At 36.8% G+C, this 25105-nt stretch overlaps 1 protein-coding gene across 3 annotated transcripts in view; it reads right to left on the bottom strand.

The window, feature by feature from the left end:
- Positions 1 to 1269: 1269 nt before the first annotated feature.
- adamtsl1 (ADAMTS like 1) overlaps positions 1270 to 25105 on the bottom strand; it is a 132013-nt gene continuing 108177 nt past the window's right edge. For 2 of the 3 annotated variants that reach the window (XM_015377322.1, XM_015377325.1), the window contains 14 exons: positions 24407 to 24554; positions 24226 to 24316; positions 17604 to 17896; positions 14414 to 14543; positions 10992 to 11202; positions 10722 to 10901; positions 10453 to 10606; positions 9272 to 10268; positions 9062 to 9189; positions 7361 to 7472; positions 6615 to 6828; positions 6417 to 6526; positions 6075 to 6295; positions 1270 to 2506 (listed from right to left, as the gene is read on the bottom strand). In XM_015377322.1, the coding sequence (XP_015232808.1) occupies positions 2397 to 2506; positions 6075 to 6295; positions 6417 to 6526; positions 6615 to 6828; positions 7361 to 7472; positions 9062 to 9189; positions 9272 to 10268; positions 10453 to 10606; positions 10722 to 10901; positions 10992 to 11202; positions 14414 to 14543; positions 17604 to 17896; positions 24226 to 24316; positions 24407 to 24554 (3099 nt within the window). In that variant the 3' untranslated portion in view covers positions 1270 to 2396. The remainder of the gene's footprint in view (positions 2507 to 6074; positions 6296 to 6416; positions 6527 to 6614; positions 6829 to 7360; positions 7473 to 9061; positions 9190 to 9271; positions 10269 to 10452; positions 10607 to 10721; positions 10902 to 10991; positions 11203 to 14413; positions 14544 to 17603; positions 17897 to 24225; positions 24317 to 24406; positions 24555 to 25105) is intronic. The other variant, XM_015377323.1, reaches the window with a different exon arrangement.

The raw sequence follows: 25105 nt of genomic DNA, 5'->3' as shown, positions 1-25105 counted from the left end.
TGTATATATATATATATATATATATATATATATATATATATACAAAACTTAAGACCATGGACATTTAGTGACATTTTTCTCTTGATACATTAAAATATACACACCTCATACAAAGACCCAGCTGTCACTGCTGAGCAACCGCAGATGACTAATCATTGTTAATCCACAAAAACTAAAAGTGCAAACCCTGCTTATCAAGCACTACATATATTTTGTGACTATGATTAACTATTAAACAACTACTACTAGTTCCCCTTGGCAATACCCAGCAAAAACTTCACATTGCTAACATGTAGGTATGACGTTTTCAAATATCCATGAACTGAAAGAGAAACTTGATTAGGAGTTTTAAAGGGAAAACAAATGTCAGGTATTTTTTTAGGGATTAGACAGGGTGATCTCATCTTTATGACGAAGGGTTCCATCCTAATTAATTGATGCTCCTGTTAAACAAGTTTATAAAAAGGCATGCAATGAATTAAACGTTTATTTCATTTGCATTAAATGAAACTGTTCCTGCCATGTCTCAAAATGGTTACCTATTAACCTGAGTTTTTAAGTCATGCTGCAGATTCTCAGTTGGATTTAGGTCTGGACTTTGAACCATTCTGTCATCATTGCTAAAAAAAAACTGCATTGGTTTTCATATCAAGTCTAGGCTTAAGACCATATTTTTCTCTTGATCCTAACACATCATTGTGCTTTAATCAGAACTAATCCACTGTGGCCCCTGGCTGTACAGTTAGATCCACGGTATTGCTGGCACATAAAGCTTGGACTTAAAACATTTGTATCTCTGGTAATAGAGTGAATTACCAGTTACTTTAAATTCATTTTGACAATTCTCTGGTTAATAATATTAGTATATTTTTGGCAGTAATTATTTGTTTTTTCATTTTGTTTTTTGTAGGTATTTAATGATTTAATAGGACAAACATACATTTGCCTTACTTGAATGGCGAGACTTCCTACCATTTCCATTTTCAATCATGCCTAATAAAATAATGCCTCCGTTTTGTGCCATTTTTTAACTCAGGGACACAGATAATGTATTACTTTAAAAAAGTGCCAGAAGAAATTAATAATAAAGAGGAAATTAAAGCAAAACAAAAATCGAGAATATTTCTTTAATAGGAATTGTTGATACTACCATTTACCATATAGGTAACTTTGTTAAAAACTATTTCTTGAGATTTTTTTCTCCCAACTGAATAAAAACACCCAAATTAAATGGCTCAAATTTTCTTTGAGCCATTTAAAAGACAGTTGAGAATAGGATGCTGGATTAAAAGAATTTTCCATGGTACCCAATATAAATGGGGGCACTGGAAATTCTGTTTACAAGAGCAATGTGTTAGTGGTTTAAACGGACACATGACAACTTTGCATGAAATATTTACAAATTAATTCATACATAATGTTATTTTAGGAAAGAAATAAAGAGAAGTACTCAGCAAACCATGTTTTAAACAAGGACTTTGATAAGTTATTAGTGCAAAATATGTTTTTTTTTTTTTTTTTCAAACGTTGCTTGTTTCAGTCACATACATATCCTTAGTGCAAACTTCCCCAGGGGATCTCTTTGCATCATTTCATTTCTATTTTACTTGATTTGTGGTGAAAACACCTGCAATCCTGCAAACAGATGGTAACCAAACAAAATAGAAAGGACTATAATTAATTTACAGGAAGGCTAAAACCATTAGCTTCTGTGCCTTATTGTTAAAAGCCACATTTTCTTTCAGTTTTCTCCAAATGAGTAAAAAAGGCTATAAACCCCATAAATAGGAACACAAACAGAATTATTCCACCTGTTTTTTACAAGTCCATATGTTTACTGATGATTATTGGCAATAAAAAAAATATCAGAACCGTTAACTATAGATATCTTTAGAAAGAAAAGTGTTGTTCCTTGCTATGAAATCAGGCGCATATCCGTCATATGTCTTTGGTGCATTTAAAAGAGGCTCTAAAATGTTAATTTACGTGGCGGGTGGGTCATTAGTCAGTGCATTAGAATAGTCTGAGTTCCCCTTTCAGAGACAATGCTCTCATCTCCTGTTTGCATTATTCACAGTGGTATGGTAACTCATCTCAGGTTTGCACAACTTGGAAAAAAAATCTTATTTATAAAGGCACAAAAAAGGAAGAATTGAAACTGAAGCCATCAATACAGGCCTCCTCTCTTTCATAAGATCACTTTCAAACACATGACATCCTCAAGGAGGGATGATCATACCCACTGTGGGCATGAGGGAAAAATATCCTCCCTCTACTTTGGTGCTTTCATCTGACACAGACCATAGAAAAGACAGTTGTTGGTGTCCGGTTCCTGCTGAAAACATCCTACGACCCGTCCAAGCTTTTCATGCGACTTGTCCAACACTCCACGTTCCTCAGGTTTTCATGCAGGAGTGGCAGCAGCGGCTCTTGAACTGGGGCATTGGGCAGAGCTCCAGCTGACGGACCAACTCGCAGTACCTCGTGCTGTCACGGCACGCCTCTGCTGGAAAATACAGCATGATACAAGCATGATTCATCGTTATTCAATTCATAAAGATAGAGCAGAGAACTGACTTGATTAGGTGCACATTCAGAATAGCTTGTTTGGATAGCTTTCTTCACGATAAATGAATAAAATCATTATTTATACACTACATTTCATGTTTACAAAGATTATATTTGTGCAATATCAAAATTGTTTCATGATCTGAAAGGTTTAAGCATGACAATAAGGAAAATATATAAAATAATTAAGGAATAGAAAATACTTCTTTATTTATATTTTTGTTCTAATTCCAGTACTGATAAAACAGGAGCCGTTCCATAAGCATGTTATTAGCCTGTATTATCCATTTCAAGAGCAGATTTTCAGGGTTTGTTCTTGAGGAGAACCTGAGCACAAACATAAGACAGGCTAAATCACAATAAGAGTGATTTATTTAAGGAACAAAGAAATTGCAAAACAACAACAGAACAAAATGTGCATAACAGCTGTCTGGGAAATGGTATTATGTGGAGCTGAGAAACGGTTACTAGTGTCACATATAGAAAAAAACAAACAAACAAAAAAAAAAAAGAGTGGTAACAAGGGAACTAAGAAAAAAACATGTACTGTATGAGAAATAACTAAACTCAAAAGACCTTTGTATTGATGTGCATTTGAAATCATTATCCAGGAGGAACTGGGTTCAAGTTCCCATCATTTGGCCCAGACTGTCTTCCTCATTTTACTTGGAGTACAAGGGATGTTCAGAATGTCCTAGAAACTGCAAACTGTTATGAATTGGAAAGTAGAAGACCAGGGTCCCAATACAGAACAAATAAAGTGTTAACATGTACCTACAGAAAACCAAACCAAAAAGAAGCATAAGCACCAAATAGACACATTCTAGTTTGAATGAATATTCCAAGGGCTTTACAGTGGGGCAGTGGTTCCGGGTTCAATTCATGACCCGTTATCTTTCTGCATGGAGTTTGCTGGATGTTCCCCCTGTTAATGCGAGGGTTCTCTCTGGGTACTCCAGCTTCCTCCCACAGTCTAAAACCATGACTTTTAGGTTAATTCACTTCTCCTTAGAGAATCTACATGGGTTGCCATATGTGGTCCCTATATGAATGTTGTCCCATCAGAAAATACAAAGAAGAAGGTATTTCTATTACCTATTTCTATTATATAGGCTATATGTTCTATTTATAAGGGCAGTAGTATGCCTAAGACATATGTCACCAGTGTAATGTCTGCAAAGTTGATGAAATAACTTCTACTTAAATCAAATCAGCAACTAAAAAGCTAAAAGTTGGACACAGTTTGATCTTCCAACAGGAAGAAGATGCCTTTGAAATGGATGAAAGAGGCCAACTTTGCACATCTGGAAAATGCCTTTAAGTGTTCTGATACCCAAAAAGTTGACAATGGTTTAAAAATTGGTTGATACCAGAAAACCAACATATTTAAGTCGATGCTAACAAAGACTAATAAATAATGACAAAAACATAACATCTAACTGAGTCATTTTTTTAAATTAATTTAATTCATTTGTTAATTACAAACTCCCAAAAATGATGGTTCTAAGATACTATAAATATAAAGATATAACTATAAATGCCAAAATATAAAAATTCAAAACCTACAAAGGTTTAAGTAGTTCCACGGATATCGATTCAGAGATATTGAGTCAGATAAGACTTCCCTTAAAATGACCAAAACAAATATTTGAAAAACACTCTCTTTCTTCACCATCAGAATGATGCTTTTCAAGAATTGTTTTGATATAAAATCCACTGAAATAGCTTTATAATGGAATGGCATCTATGGGCATGTAAATTATTCAAAATAAAAAGAGAATCAGAATCAAATTACAAAGTTTCTTACACTTAAAAGACATGTATGCTTCTACATTAAAATCTAGGTTATTTATCCTCATACTATTAAAGGTCTGTTTGTTTTATTTAATCTCTATTAAATGTCAGAATAGTTAATGCAGCAAATACTGTAGAGCCAGGACTGGGTTTGATAAATGGATTAAGTGATATATGGAACAAACTTTCTGTAACCGGGCAGAGCAGAAGCCACAGTACACCTAGATTAGGCACAACCTATTTACTAATATGCAATAATTTGTTTTACTGATATCATATGAGTAAATGGACAGCACTTGTAGGAGTATACCCAAAATACAAAAGTCTAATGGGTTCATGATTCAAAGATATTTGATCTATCTTTGAATGCATTGTATGGTAAGAGCCTCAGCCCTCATTCCTGTATCCCTTTATCGGCTTGGTTTAGAAAGAAAAGATAAAGTTTGGTTCAGTCTGAATGATTATTGTTGTTCCTGTGGTTTGCTTCTGGGGTAAAGAGGTGGGATGGGGCCAATGTAAGTCTGTCTTTAAATAATACTTTATTAGTTGAATGATGATCAGATAAAGGACTCATTTCAGATGTATTGGACAACATTACCTGCTCTTGAAGGAGCTAAATTGGGGTTTAGATTTTTTGTAGGAAGGAAAGGTGTCCTGATGGTGATAGGTGAAGGTGATGGTGCCCTGCGTGAAACTGCAAAGGATATGGGTTGTGTACATTACATCAGTGATTCCTAACCGGGGCTATGCGTACCATGAGTGCATTGCAAGGGGTATATGAAAATGTTTTATTTCTTAGGTAGTAAAATAAAATAGGGCTCTGATGTGTTTTGCTCTGTGAGGAATCAATTGAAAAATGAAACAAGATTTTTTCAAACAAAAAGTAAGTTTTTCTTTGAGTTCACCTTCAGCTGTGACACATATAAAAACCAAGAAGAGGAACAGACTGGATGTAGAGAACAGTCTGGGATCAGCTGCTTTTCACACTGAGCTATCGGAGCTCATCAAAGCAGCTCGGGTGTTTTGATGAAAATAAAGTAAAACTCATTTGTCAGTCTGATTATAATTTTTGCTCTGGATTTTTCCCCCAAATTATCAAGCTTAAATGTGATTATAAGGGAGTTACAGCCTGATCCCAGACTGTTCTTTATTTTCTGTCTCTTCCTCTGCTTGGTTTGGATGTGTGTCAAAGGTAGAGGTGAATTCATAATAATAAAATAATAATAAAAACTTACTTTTTGGTTGATAAAAGCTTGTTTAATTTTTCAGTTAGTTCCTCAGAGAGCAAAACAGATATTTTATTTTACTACCTAATAAATCAGTCATGTCAGTCATGTCAGGGGTTAGCCTGGTTACATGACGGAGTCCTGGCCTGAAAAAAATCTCCAAGTCCAAACCTGTGCCTTAGAATTATATGCTTAAAAAAAAGATGTAAAATACTTTTTTTTTTAATCAGTTATTTTACATTCCACTTTTGGACAATCATCAACACTTTTGACTGAGAGGGGTACTCATGGTACAGTTTTACATCCCTCACTGCTATTCATTATAGCATATTTACATTTGACAATGCCCACATTTGTTGGATATTGGCTTATTATTAAGCCATTATCCAATATTAATTACATCTTTAGATAGTTATACTAAAATGAATATACTTTCATAAATGACATCAATTAAATACAGTAGTAGCCTAAAGTTAAGAATCTCACCTCTGCCACAAGATGGCATATTGCAGCGCTGCCAGCCAGAGGGCCGAGGGGTCCACATGCAGTGATGTGCTCGTGCTGCCCTGCCCGTTCCACGATGTCTGCAGGTCACCTGACGCGACTGGAAACCGTGTCGGCCGCAGGTTGCTGTGCACTGCTTCCATGGCCCAACATGCCAATAAAGGGAGCAGGCATCTGTGGAGCAATTCTGAACAGAGCTGGGCCTACAGCAAGAGATAGGACAAAAAAATACATTTTTCTGATCACAGTTATATGTTTAATTGTTAATTTACATTAATTACATATCTTTAAACAATGTTGGCTTTTAATTAATATTCTGTTTACCTCCTGAGACCATGGCACATTCTGTAGGAAACTTTGGTACCATTTGTGTCTTTGCACTGAATGTGCCGATGCTGCTTTGCCAAACTGGGACCCACACACCGGCCACGACACTAAAGCATTCAAAATTGAAAGTTCGACCAGTTTCTCGCCAAATAATGAAACAAAAACAAAAAAGTTGGGATATATAAGAACACTCACCAGCCCCCAAAAGCCCGTGACCCATCTGGCACAGGGCAAAATCTTGCATAACCTGGTAGTAGATGGTTTCTTTCCTTTCCCAAGGCAGTGCCTGCTTTGTACCTCCCTTAAATCGCCTTCGGGACCCATCATGCAGCGAACAGTTCTAGACTGGGATCCCCCTCCACAAGAGGCTGAGCATGGTGACCATGCATCCGCTTGCCATCTAACCCAGCTAGGAAGGACAATTTAGAACAAGTAAAGTGAACAGAACTGGTTTGGAATGAATAAAACTGAACTGCACTGAAATACACCACATTGAATTAAACTAAACTGATTAGAAATTAGGTAAAATCCTTTAAATACAAGTGAATAGGTTCAATTAGATTTTATATAGGTTTATCGGAATTGTAAAGAAATGTATTAATGTAAAGTGGATTAAATTGGATTGAACTGGAATAAAATATCCTGAGCCAATCTGAAACTACCTAATTTAGTATAGACTAAACTGATGTTATTTTATATGGACTGTTTTAAATATAGTGAAAAAAATCTAATAAAATTCTTTGTATTGTGAAGTTGTTTTAACCCAAACTTAACAGATTTCCTCAAAGAGCATATGTGTGATATCATCGCTTCATCTTAAAGTATTAAACTGAAGTAACTGCTATTAAGCCACATTTATTTACATTCTCCAAAGACTACTAAACTGAATTGGGGACTTAAACTGACACCAACTCCAAAAACATGCAGTAACCTTCACAGACCTGAGGGGGCAGGATTGTCCTCTGCAAAGCTCAGCTGACTGGCTGCTGTTTGTCTTTTCAACACAAGCTTGGTCAGTGCTGTTACCATGGAAGCAGCTTCCTCCATTACTACCTGGATGAACAGTTAAAATAGATTAAGATTGACTTCAGGGAACATTTTGTTTGAGTCTCAGGTTTGCTACTTTTTTTAATTGGAAGTGATCAAACTTTAAATTGTCTTCATACAAATTTAGCTTTTCAAGTGTGAAATGAGATTTTCCAAGAGCTTAAAACAAAATTCTCCTAGCATCCACTTTTCTTTTTCCCTACCCTTGTCCTTTTTTTTTAAAGCTCCTTAACACCCTATTACACTGTCTTTAATAGAATTTGAAGTAAATATAAGGAAAATAAGGTTGGGCCATTTTTAAGCACTTTTAAACCTCTTTATCCCTTCCATTTAGATTAGCTGGATGGGATATGTTGAGATGATCTTGTTTGATACATTGCCTGGAATCTGTAATTGCTGCCGCATGGGGAGGAAGAGTTCGGCGGAGGCAGGAAATCCTCAGTGGCAGAGCTTTGATGAGGATTCAGTAATTTTCTGACTGATCTCACTTTTCAAAAGACAAAGGGCTGTGCAGTTCAGAGGCGACCCAAATTCTGACGTGAAACCGGACATTCCCCATCACTGACTCAGCCAGATGTTAAGTGAAAGCTCAGGGATCGTGCGCGTCTGTGGTCGCTCTTGTGTCTGAGCCTCTCTCAGCTGGAAGAACACTTTCCCAGAACCTTTATGCCTGAACCACAAAAGAACAACAAGCATAACTATAAACTGGACTACATTAAACTAGATGAGGACAAACCTGACCTGACATTAAGCCAATACTGACCCTTATTATTTGCTTTCTTGGATTCCAAAACTGTTTAAAGCAAGGTTAGAATGATTGCTTTTGATACTGTACCAGCACAAGGGTTTGATTGTGTTGGGAAGGGACCTTTCGGAGATCGTACTAGACAGAATTTAAGTGAAAAAGCAGCTGAAGTCTAAAGGAAATTTATCAAATATCTTCAGACAGGTTTCCTGTGTATTTCTAAAATTAGGACTCCCCACATTTCCAGACTGATTACCTAATGTTATGGTCAGTTTCAAATCAACCTATAATGTTCAAATAAATGTTTGCTGTAAAAGTAGAAGAGATCGGGCAAAAATTAGGAAGCTGCAAAAGCAACAACAATGAATCACATACGGTCTTAAGGATGGAGTGACATAATTTTCATAAAATATACTATTATAACCAATGTAATTCAACTGACCTGTTGCTATCTTATTAACATGTTATTTTCAAAAGAGATGAGTAATTCATTTAACCAGGTTATAAAATTATGAAAGAGAGAAACCTTTCATCAGACAGTTCAGGCCAGAACAGAAAGAAATGAAAGAATGAAAAGGGATGGATAGATGGATGGATGGCCGACTGGACGGACGGATGGATGGATGGACAGATGGTTTTGTCCAAAAAATTATTGAATCTTAAGTGGCACATAAATAAAGGCTAAAAAAGTCTTTCTGTACAATATCAACATTAAAGCAGTGAATATATTTTTGTAAACTGATATTTCTCATGCCTAGCAGCAACAATGAGTATACAACACGAAATATTTTTTTGTTAGATGAATGTGTTGTGCATTAAATAATATAAAAAAACAGAATAAGGACTTTACTTGTAATCCGCAGCCATGATGACAGAGATGTACTTCGCTGACGATTTTTAAACGTACATGTGTACAGACCTTCGTCTTCTTTACCTGGAGACTGGATTCTCAGTGAGCCAGAAGCTAAAAGGTTAACTCTGAAAAGAAAAAAGATAAAATACCTGCTGATGTGCAACTTGGTTAAAATAAACCCTAAGCGTAGGATTGTTTATACAGTACCTTTCATCAAGGTGCAAAGGATTTCCATTTTTCGTCCACATAAGAGAAGTTCGAGGATCTCTGATATTTTGGCACCTTAGTTCCAGAGAACTAACTGGTTTCTGCAGGAAAACTGGTGCCCCAACATTAACAATAACTTCAGAGAGATATGCTTCAGTGCCATTTTTAGGAGCTGGACTCCAAGCCCTTGAAGTGTGGATCTTGAGGTTTGGTTTTTTAAGGACCGGTCCATTTGTAAAAGATTCTGTGCCATCTGGTGTGTCAATAGTAGAGTCATTAGAGCTTCCTTGTGCCATAGCAAGTTCGAGGAGGAACTGTATGAGTAAATGTTCCCCTTGGTGTCCTCTAAAGCCTACAGAGAGATCCTGCATGATCTCATCTAGCTTGGTGCTATCAGTAACAAGCACAGCTGGGACTGAAGTTTCTAATTTTGTCCTTTCACCCTCCAGAGTCAATTTGTTTTTCTCACTAGGGTAAGGTTTTTCAGTAAGGTATTTTTTATTGTGGTAATAACCTTTTACCTCAATCAAATGTTCCACCAGGTTGTCATATTTGTTCAGGGGTATGGGTAGCTCCTGAAGTGTTCCTGTGGTTGAGGTTGTATCTGGATGCCTGGTCTTTTGTTGCCCACTTTCAACCAGCCAGGACTCTGGAACGGCAAGTTTTTTCTTGTTGCCAAGGATGTGAAGGACAAAATTTTCTCGTGCAGAGCCTGCAGTGCATGTGTAGATCCCGGCGTCAGTTGGATGAACTTGATGAATCCTCAGGAACCCTTGGGATTTTATGGAATACCGAGGATGGTTTACTAGGGGTTTCCCTTCTTTCAACCACTGAATGTGACCCTTTCGAATGTTGAACGTTGGACAGTGAATGATTAATGTTGTCCAGGGCATGAGATATGCATAACCACCAACAGCCAGCTGCACCCGTTTGGACTTCCTCCACTGAATGTAGACCTTCCTCTGGGCAAGTATGGTGCCATCATTCTCAGTGGAATCTGAGATGTAAAAAGCATCATCAGTAACTCTGTTGTGTCATAGGTAAATCTTATTTCTACCCCAAGGCTGCTCTCTTATATTTACACAGTTCTTTAGATTTTTTTTCTAATACATCTTTCAAGTTTAACTTTCTTTGCAGTGCAAACAACATGAAAATAACAAAAACAAAGAGGTGTTTCTTACCTTCACAGTGCTTCAGAAAGCATGAGCGGAATCTGATGGGACGGGCCGTCATTAAACAGTGTGTTGAGTTAATCATTTCATATAGCCCATTCTCTCTCTGCCTCCTGCAGACAGCTTGCAGAGACTGAATGCCATGTCCACAAGTTACTGAACACTAGATTAAAAAATTAGTATGCATGTTAGAAGTAGTAGCTAAATTATTACTTCGACAAGTGAAATAGCAAATAAATAAATATATAAATAAATACTAGAGGTAAAGGATTAGCTACCTGAGACCATTCACCAGTAACCCATTGGGGTGGGCAGTCATGCTTTCCACAGGGTCGCTCACTTAAAAGAGTCCTGGATGGACAAAAGGTGTCAGGAAGTTCAAGGATACTGCCATCTGCCATTCTCTGCTTGCAAAACACCTTCCTTTTCTGAAATCCCCCACCACAAGTCTGGGAGCACTGCAGAGAAAGAACGTTAAGGTTCTAGTCTAGTTTTCAGATTTGCATTAGGTATCTGTGATAGCAAATACAAAACACAGTATTCTTTACCTGGCTCCAATCTTGTGTATCCCATGTAGGAGGGCAGTCAAATCGGTTACAGGCCTGGAAAAGACTTGGTTTGGGCTTCTGACACAATTCATCTTTCAAAACTGCAGAGTAGTTGCTTTCTGAAGAGGGCCGATGGATGCATGTTACAGTTCGTGTCATCAGACCAACACCACAAGTGGCAGAACATGAGCTCCATTCCCCCGTTTCCCACCTGTCAGGAGGATATCCATTAGAATAGGCCCTTAAAGGCTCATTATTGCAAACTTTTTGTAGAAATTTAAAGTTAATGCCTTTTGGTTTTGTTTTTTGCACTGGGAACATAATCTGAAGGCATCTTTCTCCGGCACAAGAGCTTAATTTTGACTGTTTTTCATTGAAAAAAATGATTTAATGGTGATAAATGAATGATAAATATTTCATACTAGAAAATATAACTTAGTTAAGGCTGTTTAAGGTGACCTAAAACATAGATTAATTGCGTTTCTATGATACAGTAAGAACTGAACTTGGAACTAGTTCTTGTGGTAAACTGGCTAAATACTGTCTAGGGTTGACTTTAAACTCTTGACCTAAAAGTGACTTCCACATTTCAAAGGAAGAGATTTTCAGACTGCACTTCCAGCAATAACCCCTGTTCCCACTGCAGACAAATGCGGCCCAAATCTGATCTTTTTCAGGGGTCAGATGATCAGGTCAGGCTGTTTAAAGGAAGTGGGAACGCTCTGATCTGCCTCATATCTGACTTTTTCTAGTCACACTCTCACATTCACAAGTGGTCCAATATCGGACTCATATCTCATTACTTGGAATTTCAATCACTCGGAAAGAACAAGATGCATTAAAATCTATTTTACATTACTTTTCATTGCCTTTGTCGCACCTTAGTGCCACCGAACAGGAAATGGTAGCAGTTAGAAAAAGGAATGTTTGCTCGAATAGTACTTCATAATAGAGACAGCAAGAGATTAGAGCTCATAAATAGAGACTTTATTCAGACCTAATTGAAAGGGTCATATGGATGAGGGACATAGTCTGTATTATTAAATTTCCTATAAACATCCTTTAAAATGCTATTGTGCTGCGTGTGACGACACTAGTGTTTTTATGCGCATGCAGGTTAGTTCGGACCACAAAAAGTTTGAAATGAAGTCAGATAGAGGCCACATTCTGATTTGTGCCTATTTGTAGGTTTAAATAAAAACTATTAATGCTACTAAAGCACTGACCTTAAATCACACCTTTATTGTATTTGTGAACGATCATTCTCTACTGCCCTATAAAGTAACACTGAGGACTTTATGTGATAAAACATTTTAGGTGAGTGTAAAACCTGAACTTTGTTTTAAACTGTAAGATAATCTTTTAAATAAAGGTATAGTTTAAAAACAAATAAAACATATATTATTCTATAGATTTCATATATATTCGCCTAAACCTTTTATTTTGAAAATCCCACAAAAATCATATCTATACCTTTAAAGCCAGTAGACAACAATAATGGAGTGCTATGGACTTTATTTCACCAAGTTTAGATCAGCATTTAAAATTCTTCGCATTTTCAATTCTGAGCTTAGTAATGTAATACATAGCTGGAATTAAAATGGTTTATGATATTTTATTATGGAGGGGAAAAGAGGCTATTTCGTAGTTATTTCTGGCTTAGGGGCCACCTTTGATTGAGTCCTGCTTGCAAACCGCAGCAATTGGAGAAGTTAAACCCAGAGTAAAAAATTCAACACTGAAACCTTTGTTTAGTTATTACATTACTGAAATGTATTGTTGCTGTCTGTGGGAAAGTAAACTTAATTTATTTTTATTTTTTTTTACCTTAAGAAAGTTTTTACAATCTTACCAATATGCAGATCAATAAAAAAATTATGAAATATTAGTTAAGCATAGCAAAATGCTTAGAATTTCTCATTGTATTAAATTATATCTAAAAAGCTATTATGCAACAAATGATATACAGGGTTTACTTTCAACTTTATATCTTTACTCCAATCTGAGAATGTAATCCAGCAACATGGTTTTAGCTCCATCCTTCACTGCAGCAACCTTAGCTTTGGTTAGACAGATTATGTAAAATTTTAAGATGCTTTGTTTATCTAGAATCCAGGATTGAAGGGGGAAGGAGATTTGTACATGGACCCGTACAAACTAAATCTAATGGCTGTTTTGCCTTGGAGAGAACACTATCCAAAGAGTGTAGCTTATTATGTGAGAGTAAGAAAGCCTAAGGGAGGGAGAAAAGGGCCAAAAGAAACAGGTCCAATGCAGCATTTGTTCTGCATGAAAACAAATCTAAAAGCTTGGAAAAACATGCAAGGTCAGTCTGAAAGCCTCTGGGTTTTTGGACAAGAGTGAAAGTGGTAGAGAATTGACAATGTGCACGGTGTTAACTTGAAATATTTGGCGTTTCACAGAATCCACTTACTGCTTAGCCAAAATTTTGATATGTTAAAATACCTTTTCCTTTGCTGCTCAATAATTTAGTCAATCTAATTTTTTTGAAGAACAAATTTCGATCACATTCAAAAAAATTAAAAATATGTAATTTCAAACTTGCTCAAAAAAAAACAAAAACATGTGTAATATTGTTAAACACTCAATTTGTTTTTCAGTTCTTCATTGCACATGCAATACATTGGTCAACTCTTGTTTTATTTATGGAGCTAATCAAAGAGTATTTGCTTGTTCAAGCCTTTGACAGTCTCAGACCCAGTAGAAGCCTCCCCTTGATACTTTCAGCTGGATGTATTGCAGCGTAACTTAACCTGACTACAGAAAATGAACATTTACTGTAACTGCTAAAGTCTTCCAGATTTCTACATCAGCAAAATTGACAGAAATCCAGAAAGGTCTTCTGAGGACGGTTTTAATATCTTACGGGTATGTTGCTAAACCACTGACATTGGATCTTTGTGTGTCAGATTCTAACCGTATTCCAGAGGGCTTTAACTTCCGGCCAGAAGTGATATAATCATCCATCTCTGTCAATCTCCCTCAGAATCACTTAGACCCACGTTTTTAATTGACTCATCTGACTTTCAATCAGTCTGAAACAATTAAACATTTTCCCCAAAGATTAACTTTTTAAAATGTAGTTGTCTTTTTTCTAATTTTAGCTTTAAATATTGGCATGTGTTTGACATGGTAAAGCTAAAAACCACATATGATCCATCTATTGTACATTTTGGAAGAACATTCTCCTTACAAGCTTTTAATGAGCACATTTCCTTCCATATTTTTTTTTACTAATGTATATTTTTTCTTAGTTTCAGCAAAACCTCCTCTTCCCTAAAAGACCCATTTTCATTTTGCGTTTTATTGCTTTTATTATTCTAATTCAACATTCACAAGTCAGAACAAAAAACTCTTGGTGGTAGTGACCAACATGTCTGATTCAGGTAGTTTTACTGTACCTTGGTGGGCAGGGGTGAGTGTTACACTCCAGGAGGAGTGGAGGGGGACGCCGAGAGCTCGCACACAGGGTTTGATCTGCGGCTTCCCTGCTCTGTTTGTTCAGGCAAATAATCATTGCTTCCTGCACACCTGCACATTGACAACAAAATACAAAACAAATAAAGATGAGCATATAAGCATTTTTTTAAATTTCTTATCATGCCAATGAAATCTGTCTTTTGCTTGCCTTAAAATTAAATTATTTAGTGTACACTGGCATGCACCATGCTAAAACTCATTCTCTTCCTCTGTTACGCTGCCTCACTCTGATTGCACATGACCTGGTGATTTTTTTTTTCTTCTTAGCTCAGTAGAAGTTCTAGCATTTGTTAAGTTAATCTCTCTACCTTTACACCAAACTATCAACTGTCACGCAATCACAGAGTACTGGCAGGATATTTAAAGATGAGAAGGGAGGAGGAAAGGTACTTATTTATTATTAATGAGGTTTGTGAGGGTATAAGTTACTCACTCTTACATAATTCATGAATGTATAACATCAAACCAATTTAAAATTAACATCATTCTTAGCCCATGTCACACTTTGACGATTTAGCCAGTGCATGCCTGACATCCCATAATCTTCTAAAACACTCGCTTATGCTGAACTTTCTATATATTTTTTCAATTTTGAGTGTAAACATAGGGTATGCATAACAAGCCTAGAACTTCTGTGCAACGACAGCCTAACTTATGCATAACGCACGGCAGTGTCCTGAGGGGGGCAGCAGTGAGCCTGTAGGAGCCCGGCCTGCATAAAGTTTTTTTTTTTTTATTGTGGTATTAACCTGGCTGCTGTTTACCGCCCACAAAAAAATAAATAAATAAATAAAAAGAAAAAAAAAAACGAAACAAAGAGGGTTTGCAGTCGCAGCAGATTCAGCATCATGTCTCCTAGGAAGTTTGTATGTCATGGGCGTGAATGCAAGGAGGATCCATCACACTCACATTCATGCTAAAAAGGGAGTTTTTCCTCTCCACTGTCACTACAAGCATGCTTAGTGTGAGGGATTGCATCCGAGTCAATGAGTCGATGCAATCAACTGGTTTTCCATAGATAGAATACTTTGAATCAATTTGACTGTATGATCTGGTTGAACTGTAAAGTGCCTTGAGATGACATGTGTTGTGAATTTGCGCTATGTAGATAAACTGAATTCAAATGATGTTGGGGATGGGGACAATGCTTTTATCTAATTCAAGACCTAGCTAAAACCAAAAGGACTAATATATGCTAAACCCTGGAACTAAAAAAGGGTGATTTTTTTTTTCAATTTTGACTGTATATGGAGCAGCAAGTATGTCTTAAAATAAAGTCAGACAAAATAAAATAGGGGCAAAACCTAGGGATTGTGTAGATACTCCATCAGGGGCAGAGCTAGATGGGCCATGGCCACCCTTAGCCAATCATTGGTCACCCCTGTGGCCTTCCCTACCAATTTTTTCTCTCAAGTAGAATATTCAAAACAATTTAAATTTATATATATTAAGAAATACTTGACAACAAAAACACTTTGGTTAATTATGCACATCAATATACCAACATTAGAGATGATTAGCACAGAATTCATGCTCTTTCAGAACTAGATTTTGTGTTAAATGCCATAAAGAGAAAATGATGTGACTCTGTAAGTCATCTAAGAGTCTTCAGTGAAATCATAGATACTGTAAATCACTATTTTAATAAAAACCTATTAAATTATCAATTTATGTAGATATAAGTACTTGTAAATATTATTTAATGCAGAACGATTTTGATAAAAGTAGGTAAGTAATGAAAAGATGTTCACTCCAGAACTCAAACATGAAAGAATTTTATCCAATATAACTTTGATCTATACTGATGTTTAAATATATGTGTCTGTTTGTCAGCAAAGGCTGTAGGAAACTATAGTTTGTCTTTATTTAGAAATATGGACGTTGTGCTTGTTCCTGTTGGAACAGTGTAGATAGACCCAGAGGTTTTGGTGCCGATCCGCTTTTGGCCACCCCTCAGTATATATTGGTTATTGCCTGGCCACCCTTATAAAAAATTTCTGGCTACGCCTCTGTATCCTATAAATACACAATGACATGACTCAACTTTAAAAGAGTAATTTAAGATCACATTAAAAGTATTGAAACACACGTATAGGGGTCTACAATAAAGGAGGCACTTTAAATGCCACAGCGGTGTGATGGTCCACAGAAGCACAGCTCAAAGGGTGTGTTTTTGACATATGATACTAGCCTGTAATCATCCTCCAATGGGAGCTACTTGAGTTTTGGGGAGTGTGTACATGATACACTCATATCCACAAAGACACTGGCAAATGTCCTTGTGAAGAAATAAATGTGTGACAACTCTGGCAGTGCACATGAGGGAGATAAAAGTTAACCTCAGTTTGTGTTGGCAGGATGTTTAGGGAAACTGCTTTGGTCTGGGACAGCTTTTATTGCTGGTGTGAACACAGGGGTCTTATGGCCTTAAGGGTCAAATGTGGTGTTTTCTTTCTCAAAGGCAATATTGGTACGGTTTGAGTCATTTACTTCCTAATACTGTGTAATTTAAGGTTTCACTAAAATAAACTGTGCCACTATAGAGACCCTAATGGAGTTTTTACGATCTTAAGACAGTAGAAATGGGTTGGTTCACAATTTGGAGTAGGCCTAAAGCATTTAATTATAATATCTTCCTACAATGCCTGAGCTTGAAGTTGATACGTATTGCTTTAAATATTTGCACAATAAAAAAGGCAAAACCACTGCAAAAGAAAATGCTGAAACAAGCCTCTTTGCAGACGAATTTAATGAATGAATTTCTCTTTGCATATGCTGTTGGAAAGGAGGCATGAAGGCTGTGGAATAGACTTCCTCTACAGCAATCTTTAAAAAGCAGCTAAAAGCCTTCCTGTGTAAATAGACTTCCTGTTGAATGGTTTCATTTCATCTTTCTATCAGTGACTAGATAGTCATGAAATACAGATGTTTTTTTTTTCTGTAAAAGCTGCTTAACAAACAAAGGTGACCTATTAAGATTTATCTTAATTATTCTTAAACATTCAATTTGATTCCATTACCTTGGGTAACCACTGGTTAAAGCTTTCTGACGTTTATTTTTTTATTTTCCGCTTTCTACTTCCCTATCGCTTAATAACTTAAGATTCCTACCTCCTCCACAAGTTTCCGAGCACTCCGTAAACCCCTCATACTCCCAGTCAAGTTGGTCCCCCCCTCTCTGAGGCTCCCTCTCTTCTTTATTTTCATTCCCATGGCCAAGCCCCTCCGAGCAGGATTGGCTATAACAGGACTGGATCGAAGCAGGTTTTTCCCCATCACACTCATCGTCAGGCAGGTCAGCAACAGTCTGGGAGAAGGACAGCAACACCTGGCATTTGACTGTCCTGTGTTGGGTCCCAGCCCCGCACGTTTTGCTGCAGGCCTGCCAGGGACCAGGAATGAATCTGGATGAGGATAGCACAAATGGGAAAAATCAAAAATATTCAGGTCATGGTGTAGGGTTCTATTACAAACACCTGAATTTTTATTCTTTTGCTATCAAAAAAAAAAAAAAAGATATGCACTAATGTATATCATCAAGTACAATTATGGTCACAGAGCTTTCATTTGTTGTCACAAACTAAAACGTATGAGGGAGAGAAAATCCCCATATTTCAGTCCGCAACCTCCTTTAAAAGCTTTACAAATGCATCAAATGAAACAGTAAAAGAGTGAAAGTGGAACCAGACTGAAAGTTAAACCTCGCTTGATCTTTAAGTAACTGAATGTATTCAAGTGTTGGCTTGGATTACAAGCTCTCATCTGCTGAAAGATCAAACAGAAATCCTGCTTTGAACAAAACATCTATGTTTACATCTGGTGATTGGAGATATTTGTACCATTTCATTTAACCCTCATGGGATAATACAGCAGCTGGGCTGCCTCTGTTTTGTAATACAGGTCTAAAATTACAGCATCATAATTTGTAATGAGAGCCACATTTGGAAGCAGTTTAATATAAAACCTGTCATGACTGGATTTTGAAAACAGCTGATCTCAGACGTTTTATCAGTGTCAAGTATCCATTTCTTTTAGAATAAAGAAGGTCAAACATATTTTTATTAGGAGTCGTGTTACGACACGGTCCATTTCTACAAACGTAACAGAAGCTGAAGCAATGTGATAGCCCTGTCGTTGAAATGTATCATAGTCATCAATCTTATTGAAAAGTAGGCTTTTAGGTTTAATTCTTTTTTCTTTTTTTTTTTGGAGTGATTTTTGGAGAAAAAATAGATTACACTAATTTTGGAGAAAAAATAGATTAGACTACACTGCAAAAAAATCTTAAAATAAGTGCATTTGTTCATAAATTGAGGAGGTAAAAGAGACATTTTGCCAATAGAACAAGACAATTTACACTTAACATTAGACAACGCAATTGCATTGTCTTATTTTAAGTGCATATTATCTAATTATTTTTATTTAAGAGTAAAATGACCCATTCTATGGGCAAACTATCTCATTTACCTACTCAAATTAAGGGTGAATACACTTAATTTAAGACATTTTTACCTATTTCTAGATTGTTTTTGCAGTGTAAGAGGACAGACTTCCCCTCACCAAGCAAAAACAAAGTGTTGTTTTACATGGCTGTCATTTCACCACTGTGAAGAATTACAGGCAAACAGGGCTCACCAGAGTACCTTAAATATTGTGTTCCAGTTTTCTCAGCAGCAAACATAGGTAGAGAACCCACACATGCCCTGAACTAGGAGTAGCACTAATTCAACATTTTTTTACTCAAGTAAAAGTACAAATTAAAAATTAGTCCTTGAAAAAAAATATTAAAATAAGGGTAACAAAATTACAAATGCAGAGGAATAGGATCACTTCTGAATTATTGTGTAGAAATGATATAGACAGACAGATTGGATGTTTAAGTTCAGTATTCTTAAGATTTAGATACATAAAAAAAATAACAAATAAAAGACTATAAAGTAGAACATTCATGAAGAAACACTTTTCCAAATCAACATGTATAAAAGCGATCCTTACAGTTAGAACTACTGAGGGCCGCTGGAAGTACTTTTAAACAGGGGGTGCTGTGAAAAAGTCGCTGTGTTTATGTCACACATGACTATTAGCTCTAAAATCTTTTTTTGCAAACCACAAGGAAATACTTATGGAGCCTAGGTGGAAGTTTAAATGAAGAAACTCATTGCTTTCCTTCATCCACCTGCGACACAGCCAATCAGCTTTAAACCACACCTCCACGTAAGCTTATCGTGGAGGTGTGCTCTTTTCAAAGCAACTCTAAAGTATATTTAATGCCAGTACCTTGAACAGGCATATCCGATTGGAGTTGCTATCTTTCCTGGCAACGGCACATATTAGAAAAACAATTAAAATCCCAGCTTTTGATTTTTTTATTTAAGTACAAAGATAGGTATTTTGTTAAGCTTTGATCTGTATTTACACTATGACGCCAGCTTGTACTTGTGTGCAGCACTCCTCCTTGTCTGACCACAAAACAAAAGCGTCACGCTGCTTTATAGGATGCCTCAATAAAGAGCTCGTAATTACAGTGAAAGTTGGCTTTTTACGAGCGTCCGGGGACTTGCTCTTGTTTGGACAAATGAAATAAATGAATCACTCACAGTTAGAGCTTGGAACTAGGACAACAAAGTCAACATGCAAACTTGGAGAAATGTTTATCTTCATGGGCGGTTAGAGTACATCTGTCAGTTCAGAAACAATCATGCATCCATTTGTGGCAGGAAACAACAATTTTTTTTTTTTTTTCTGGTAATATCAACCCAGGCTTAACGTTAATCGCATCCATTAAACATTCATCTACAGGAACATTCTATAAACTGCTCGTAAAAATAATATGTTTGGCTGGATTGTGAGGAACAAATCAGTTTCACTTTTCCTGCGATAGCTTTGTCCAAAGTTGGAATTTCCTTCTTCTTCTTCCTACATCTGTAATATGGCCGAATGTGGTACATAGATATTTTTGTTGGATTGGGAAAGATGGTGCATTATGCAGAGATATTTATGAGCGTTTTGATAAAAGACATGCCTTTTATTGCAACAGAACAAAATCATATGCATTGGCATTCCTTTCTCCATTTGTTGCTCTATCCAAATCTATCAGAGTAACAAATGTTCAAACCTTTTTTCTAACATAAGTCATGGAAAGGCACTGCTCAGCATCCAAATATTGTTCACTCTCTGGGGACAGACCATCTGGAAGGCTCTAGGCTTTGCTTAGGTAATGCTGAAAGGAAGCACAAGTTCTCAATATGATGTTTATTCACCTTCACTCTCAGTTTCCCTTTTTACCCTGAATAACCTCATAAATTACATTCAAAACATACAGAAGAGACATCCAGGAGGTACTTTCAGTCCAATGGGTGAATGTTTTAACCACTGCTGAGCAGGTATCGGACGTCAGGTTGATGAAGATCATTACTGACATGAACACAACAGTGATACTGTGGCGGTTTCATGGCGGCACCCAGACCCGTCCACTTCAATTTGACCTTCAGGTTGGTCTGTTTTACTAAGCTTGAAAAAGAAAAAAACAGTTGAAACTATATTTGTCTCCATAATTGCTTTTGCTTTATTTTACCCCAGCTGACAAAACTTATGTTGTAAAAGTGTATTTTTTCTTTAAGAGATCATGCTAGTTTTCAGGAACTGTGCTTAGTCGTCAAAATGAAACCAAGAAATCAAAGCACATAATCGCACCTTAAACCTTTTTAATTCCTATTTATCCAACAATCACCAGCAAATGTAGCCACAGTATAGTATTTTATCTCATTTTATGTCACAACAATAAAAAATGCCCTTCATTGTTATTTATTGTGCTTGACCAATACAAAGTATTGCATGTTTATAAGGAGAGATGAAAATGTTTTTTTGTTTTTTTTACAAATGAAATTCCAAGAAGTGTGGTGTCCATTCGCATTTACGCACCTTTACACATATAGCCCTAAATCCAGTTTAAACAATTGCAGTCATAAATGGTAAATGGTAAACAGCCTGTACTTATATAGTGTTAAGTCAGGAAACTTAACCAAAACAATTTACACTACTTTCAGTCAAGGGGCGATACTGGTGTCAGATGAAGGAGTTTGCCCTGCAAACAGATGTCATGATCTTGGCACCTATGGCTTGGTCTGACTCTTTTTTTCTCTTATCTGCTTTGCTCTGCCCTGCTCTAAATGTCTCTAATCAGCTCCAATTGTTCCTGCATCTATTTAAGCCACTGGTTCCCAGCCATTGGCGCCAGATTATTGAAGCTTCTAGCAAGTCTATTCTAGCGTTCTCTGTTTGTGTTAGTTCTGCCTTATCCTGACCTATTTCTATTTCTGGACTTCCGAAATTTGGCCACCCCTCTTCTGCTCTGGTTTTGCCTGTCTTGTTTTCCAGACTACTTCCTGGATTCCGCCTGTTGTTGACCTTGTACCTGCTTGGATTGGCCCATCTGGATCATCGGTTCCTCTGCATAATCTGGTTGCTGCTGATCGCTGCGTCTCTTCTCTCCTGTATCTCTGGTTCCGACTCAGTAGTCTACTGTGGAGTACCAGGAGGAGGAGTTCCTCTGGATGTCACTCCTCCTTCTGGACTCGGACTGAACTCTTTGCCAGGGTGGTGACTTTCATGCTCATTGTCGTCTCCCCTTTGAGTTCTGAAGTCACTAACCTGAGTCTCCGTTTCTGATTCCAGTGAGCCCAGTGCACCTTTCTTTTAATAACACTTGTTTCAAAAACTGATCTGTCTGATTAAATCCTGGGTCCGACGTTCTGAGCCGCCTGACACCAGAGGCTTCTCAGTTGAAGCTCCGATTACGGCTTTCAGTGTTTCGTCCTTTAGCAAGACACTTCACTCGCATTGCCTGCTGATGGTGGTCAGATGGACTGGTGGCGCCAGTGTATGGCAGCCTCGCTTCTTTTGTCTTATGATCCCCAGTGTGTGAGTGACTGCGTGAATGACTGAATCTAGTGTAAAGCTTTTTTGAAGTTCTCTTACTTGAAAAAGTCCTATATAAGTACAGGACATTTACCATTTACCCATTCACTCACATATTGATGATGGAATGCTACATTGTGACAACAGTTGCAGGGCAAACTCCTTCATTCAACGCCACTGTCGCCCCAATGTCCACTGCAAAGTGTTTTTTTCTGAACTGTACTAATCCAACTAATCCAATTAGTAATAGAGAGTACCACAACACATTTTCCTGTAAAAATGCATCCTTCCACCAAAGTTAACCGTCCTTTGTGACCATTTTTGTATACAAAAAAAAATTGTCATAAACTGAAACAGACATTTACTGATTAATAGTTGTAGAAACAGGCCATTAAGCTGTCCTTTCCATGTCTCTTTTACTGACTTTAAAAAAATCAGGAAAAAGACAGGACAAGAAGAAGGAAGAAAAAGAGAAAAACAAAAGGAAAATTGGAAACAACAAAATAAGAAGGTAGAAAAAAATGAGGGAAGGAACAAAAGAACAAAGGAAGAAAAGTTAAATGGGAAAGAAAGAAGAATAAAGGGGGAAAAGTAATATTGGCAATTGGTAATAATTAAAGTAATATTTCCCTAGAACATCTTATACAGCATCGCTCAGTCCCTTACCCTGAAAATGACAGTGACACAGCAGTAAAACCTACTGAGACATTGCTCTACACCTAAACTGAAAGACTTGACCATGAAAGCATAAATCAGAAAAGCAATCAATGGCAGCTTTTTAGCAGCAGCAGAGATAAACTGATGAAAGGACAGTTATTGAAATTGTGTATGTCATACCCTATCTATGTGTTAAAATGGACTAGTCAAAGCGCAAACTTAAAAGTAATTAAGAATTCACTAGCAAGACTTACCAACCCAAAGACTTCCCAGCCAGGCTTTAAGAGGCCGTAGCTTAAAATTTGTTACAAAAAATTGCATCAAAACATATTCACTCAGAGATTTTTTTTTTAATTAAACAAAAATATATCTTACTATCTGACTTTGTTCGACCTAGACTAACTTTATTGTAATTTTGTGTGCACAGAGTGTATACAAAACAGAATTGTGTTGTGTACAGTTAACAACAGTTGTAATGATATTGCAGTTGGTGTAGATAAACATTACCAATATAAAGTGCAGCAGTGATCAGCAGTGCAGCAGAGATTTTATCGTTATCTCACTTTTATCTCCTCTGTCTTTCATCTTTTCTCTGTTTTTTTTTCTTTCCTGTTCGACTTACATTGCAGTGTCCATATAATCTGTAAAACTCCCTGCATAATTATAATAAAGCTATTTATATGCATAAATCAAGCGGAACACTATGGTGATAGCTGTACTGCTCCCCTTGTGAAAGTAAAATCTGTTGGGCTCTTTTTGGCATCAAGAGAATTATTCTTATTGTCACATTGCCAGACAGGACACTGTAAAAATAAAAAATAAAATAAAAAAAGAAAGAAAGAAAAAAAAGGGCAGCAGTGATCAGAATGTAAAAAATGTAGGAGAAAAAAGAAACCAGTTTAGATAATGGTGCAAAAAGGCATTAATATGAAAATGAGTTGTGTCCTATTTAAAAGGATTATAATATTTCAGCAACATTGGTTGTGCAAAATAATGCGAGTCCAGTTTGAAGTTTGTGTTGCCTATCATACAGTCTCACAAAAACCTATTGAAGTTGAAGTAATGTGACAAAATGTGAAAAAAGGTAATCCCAAAAATATATATTTTAGAAGCTCTGTTGATATTTGTAAGTGTTTTCTTAAGCATGGTCATCACTTACGTCGGTTCCTGAGTTGCAGTTACTTTCTCCTCCTCCTCCAGCTCAATGGCCTGTTTCTGCCAGACAGGCTTTGCCTCAATCGGTAGTGTGTCTAAAGCAAATTGCAAAGATCCTTTTTAACATTGAGTGAAAACACTAAGAAAAGAATGAAAGCTGCAGATTTTAACAAGATGTTTCCCACCTATGGATTTGTAGCAGGGAACTGTAACCAGACACTCCTCCTTGATGTGGGGTTTGGTGGTGGGGTTGCAGCCTCCAGCGTGAAGCCCTCTGTGATCGATGCATAAAACCACCCTGTAACGCAGGCCCTGACCGCAGGTCACCGTGCACTGGTGGTGACAGGTCACACAAGGCTTTTTCAGTCACACAATTTTTACATTCATGCACATGTTCCTTTACATTTCTAGAAAAAAACAAACAAACTTCTGTCTGAAACTCAGGGGAAGTGAACAGAGAATCTCATCAAATCTCTCATCAGGAACAAACTTTCGTCGATCCTTTGCCAAGATAAGCATTTTAAGGGAAGAATGTGCTGCATAAACAGCATACCAGGTTTGAAAGGGGCTGCATATCAGATTCATAGGGTTTAGCTGGGGAGGCAAAATAACTGGCAATCAGGTAGTTGCACGGGAATTTAAAGGCAGTTCAAGAAATAACCCCACATAAAACCAGAAAGTGAGTGATGGAACAGAACGTTAATGTGTTAACGAAACACTTGTTCTATTCAAATATAAATATTTGCATTGGTGCTCCCAAACAGTAATGAGTGTTTCTCTTACAATCAAGATGCTGCTTATTGTTTAAACCAAACAAACAAAGAAAAAACTGCTTTTTTTTTAGGAATTTGCTATCGGGCATAGGATAGTAACTAGTTATTTTA

The sequence above is a fragment of the Cyprinodon variegatus genome, unplaced genomic scaffold, assembly GCF_000732505.1.
Source record: "Cyprinodon variegatus isolate N-32 unplaced genomic scaffold, C_variegatus-1.0 Scaffold151, whole genome shotgun sequence".
Classification (NCBI taxonomy): domain Eukaryota; kingdom Metazoa; phylum Chordata; class Actinopteri; order Cyprinodontiformes; family Cyprinodontidae; genus Cyprinodon; species Cyprinodon variegatus.
This window is presented reverse-complemented; position numbering and strand designations above follow the sequence as displayed.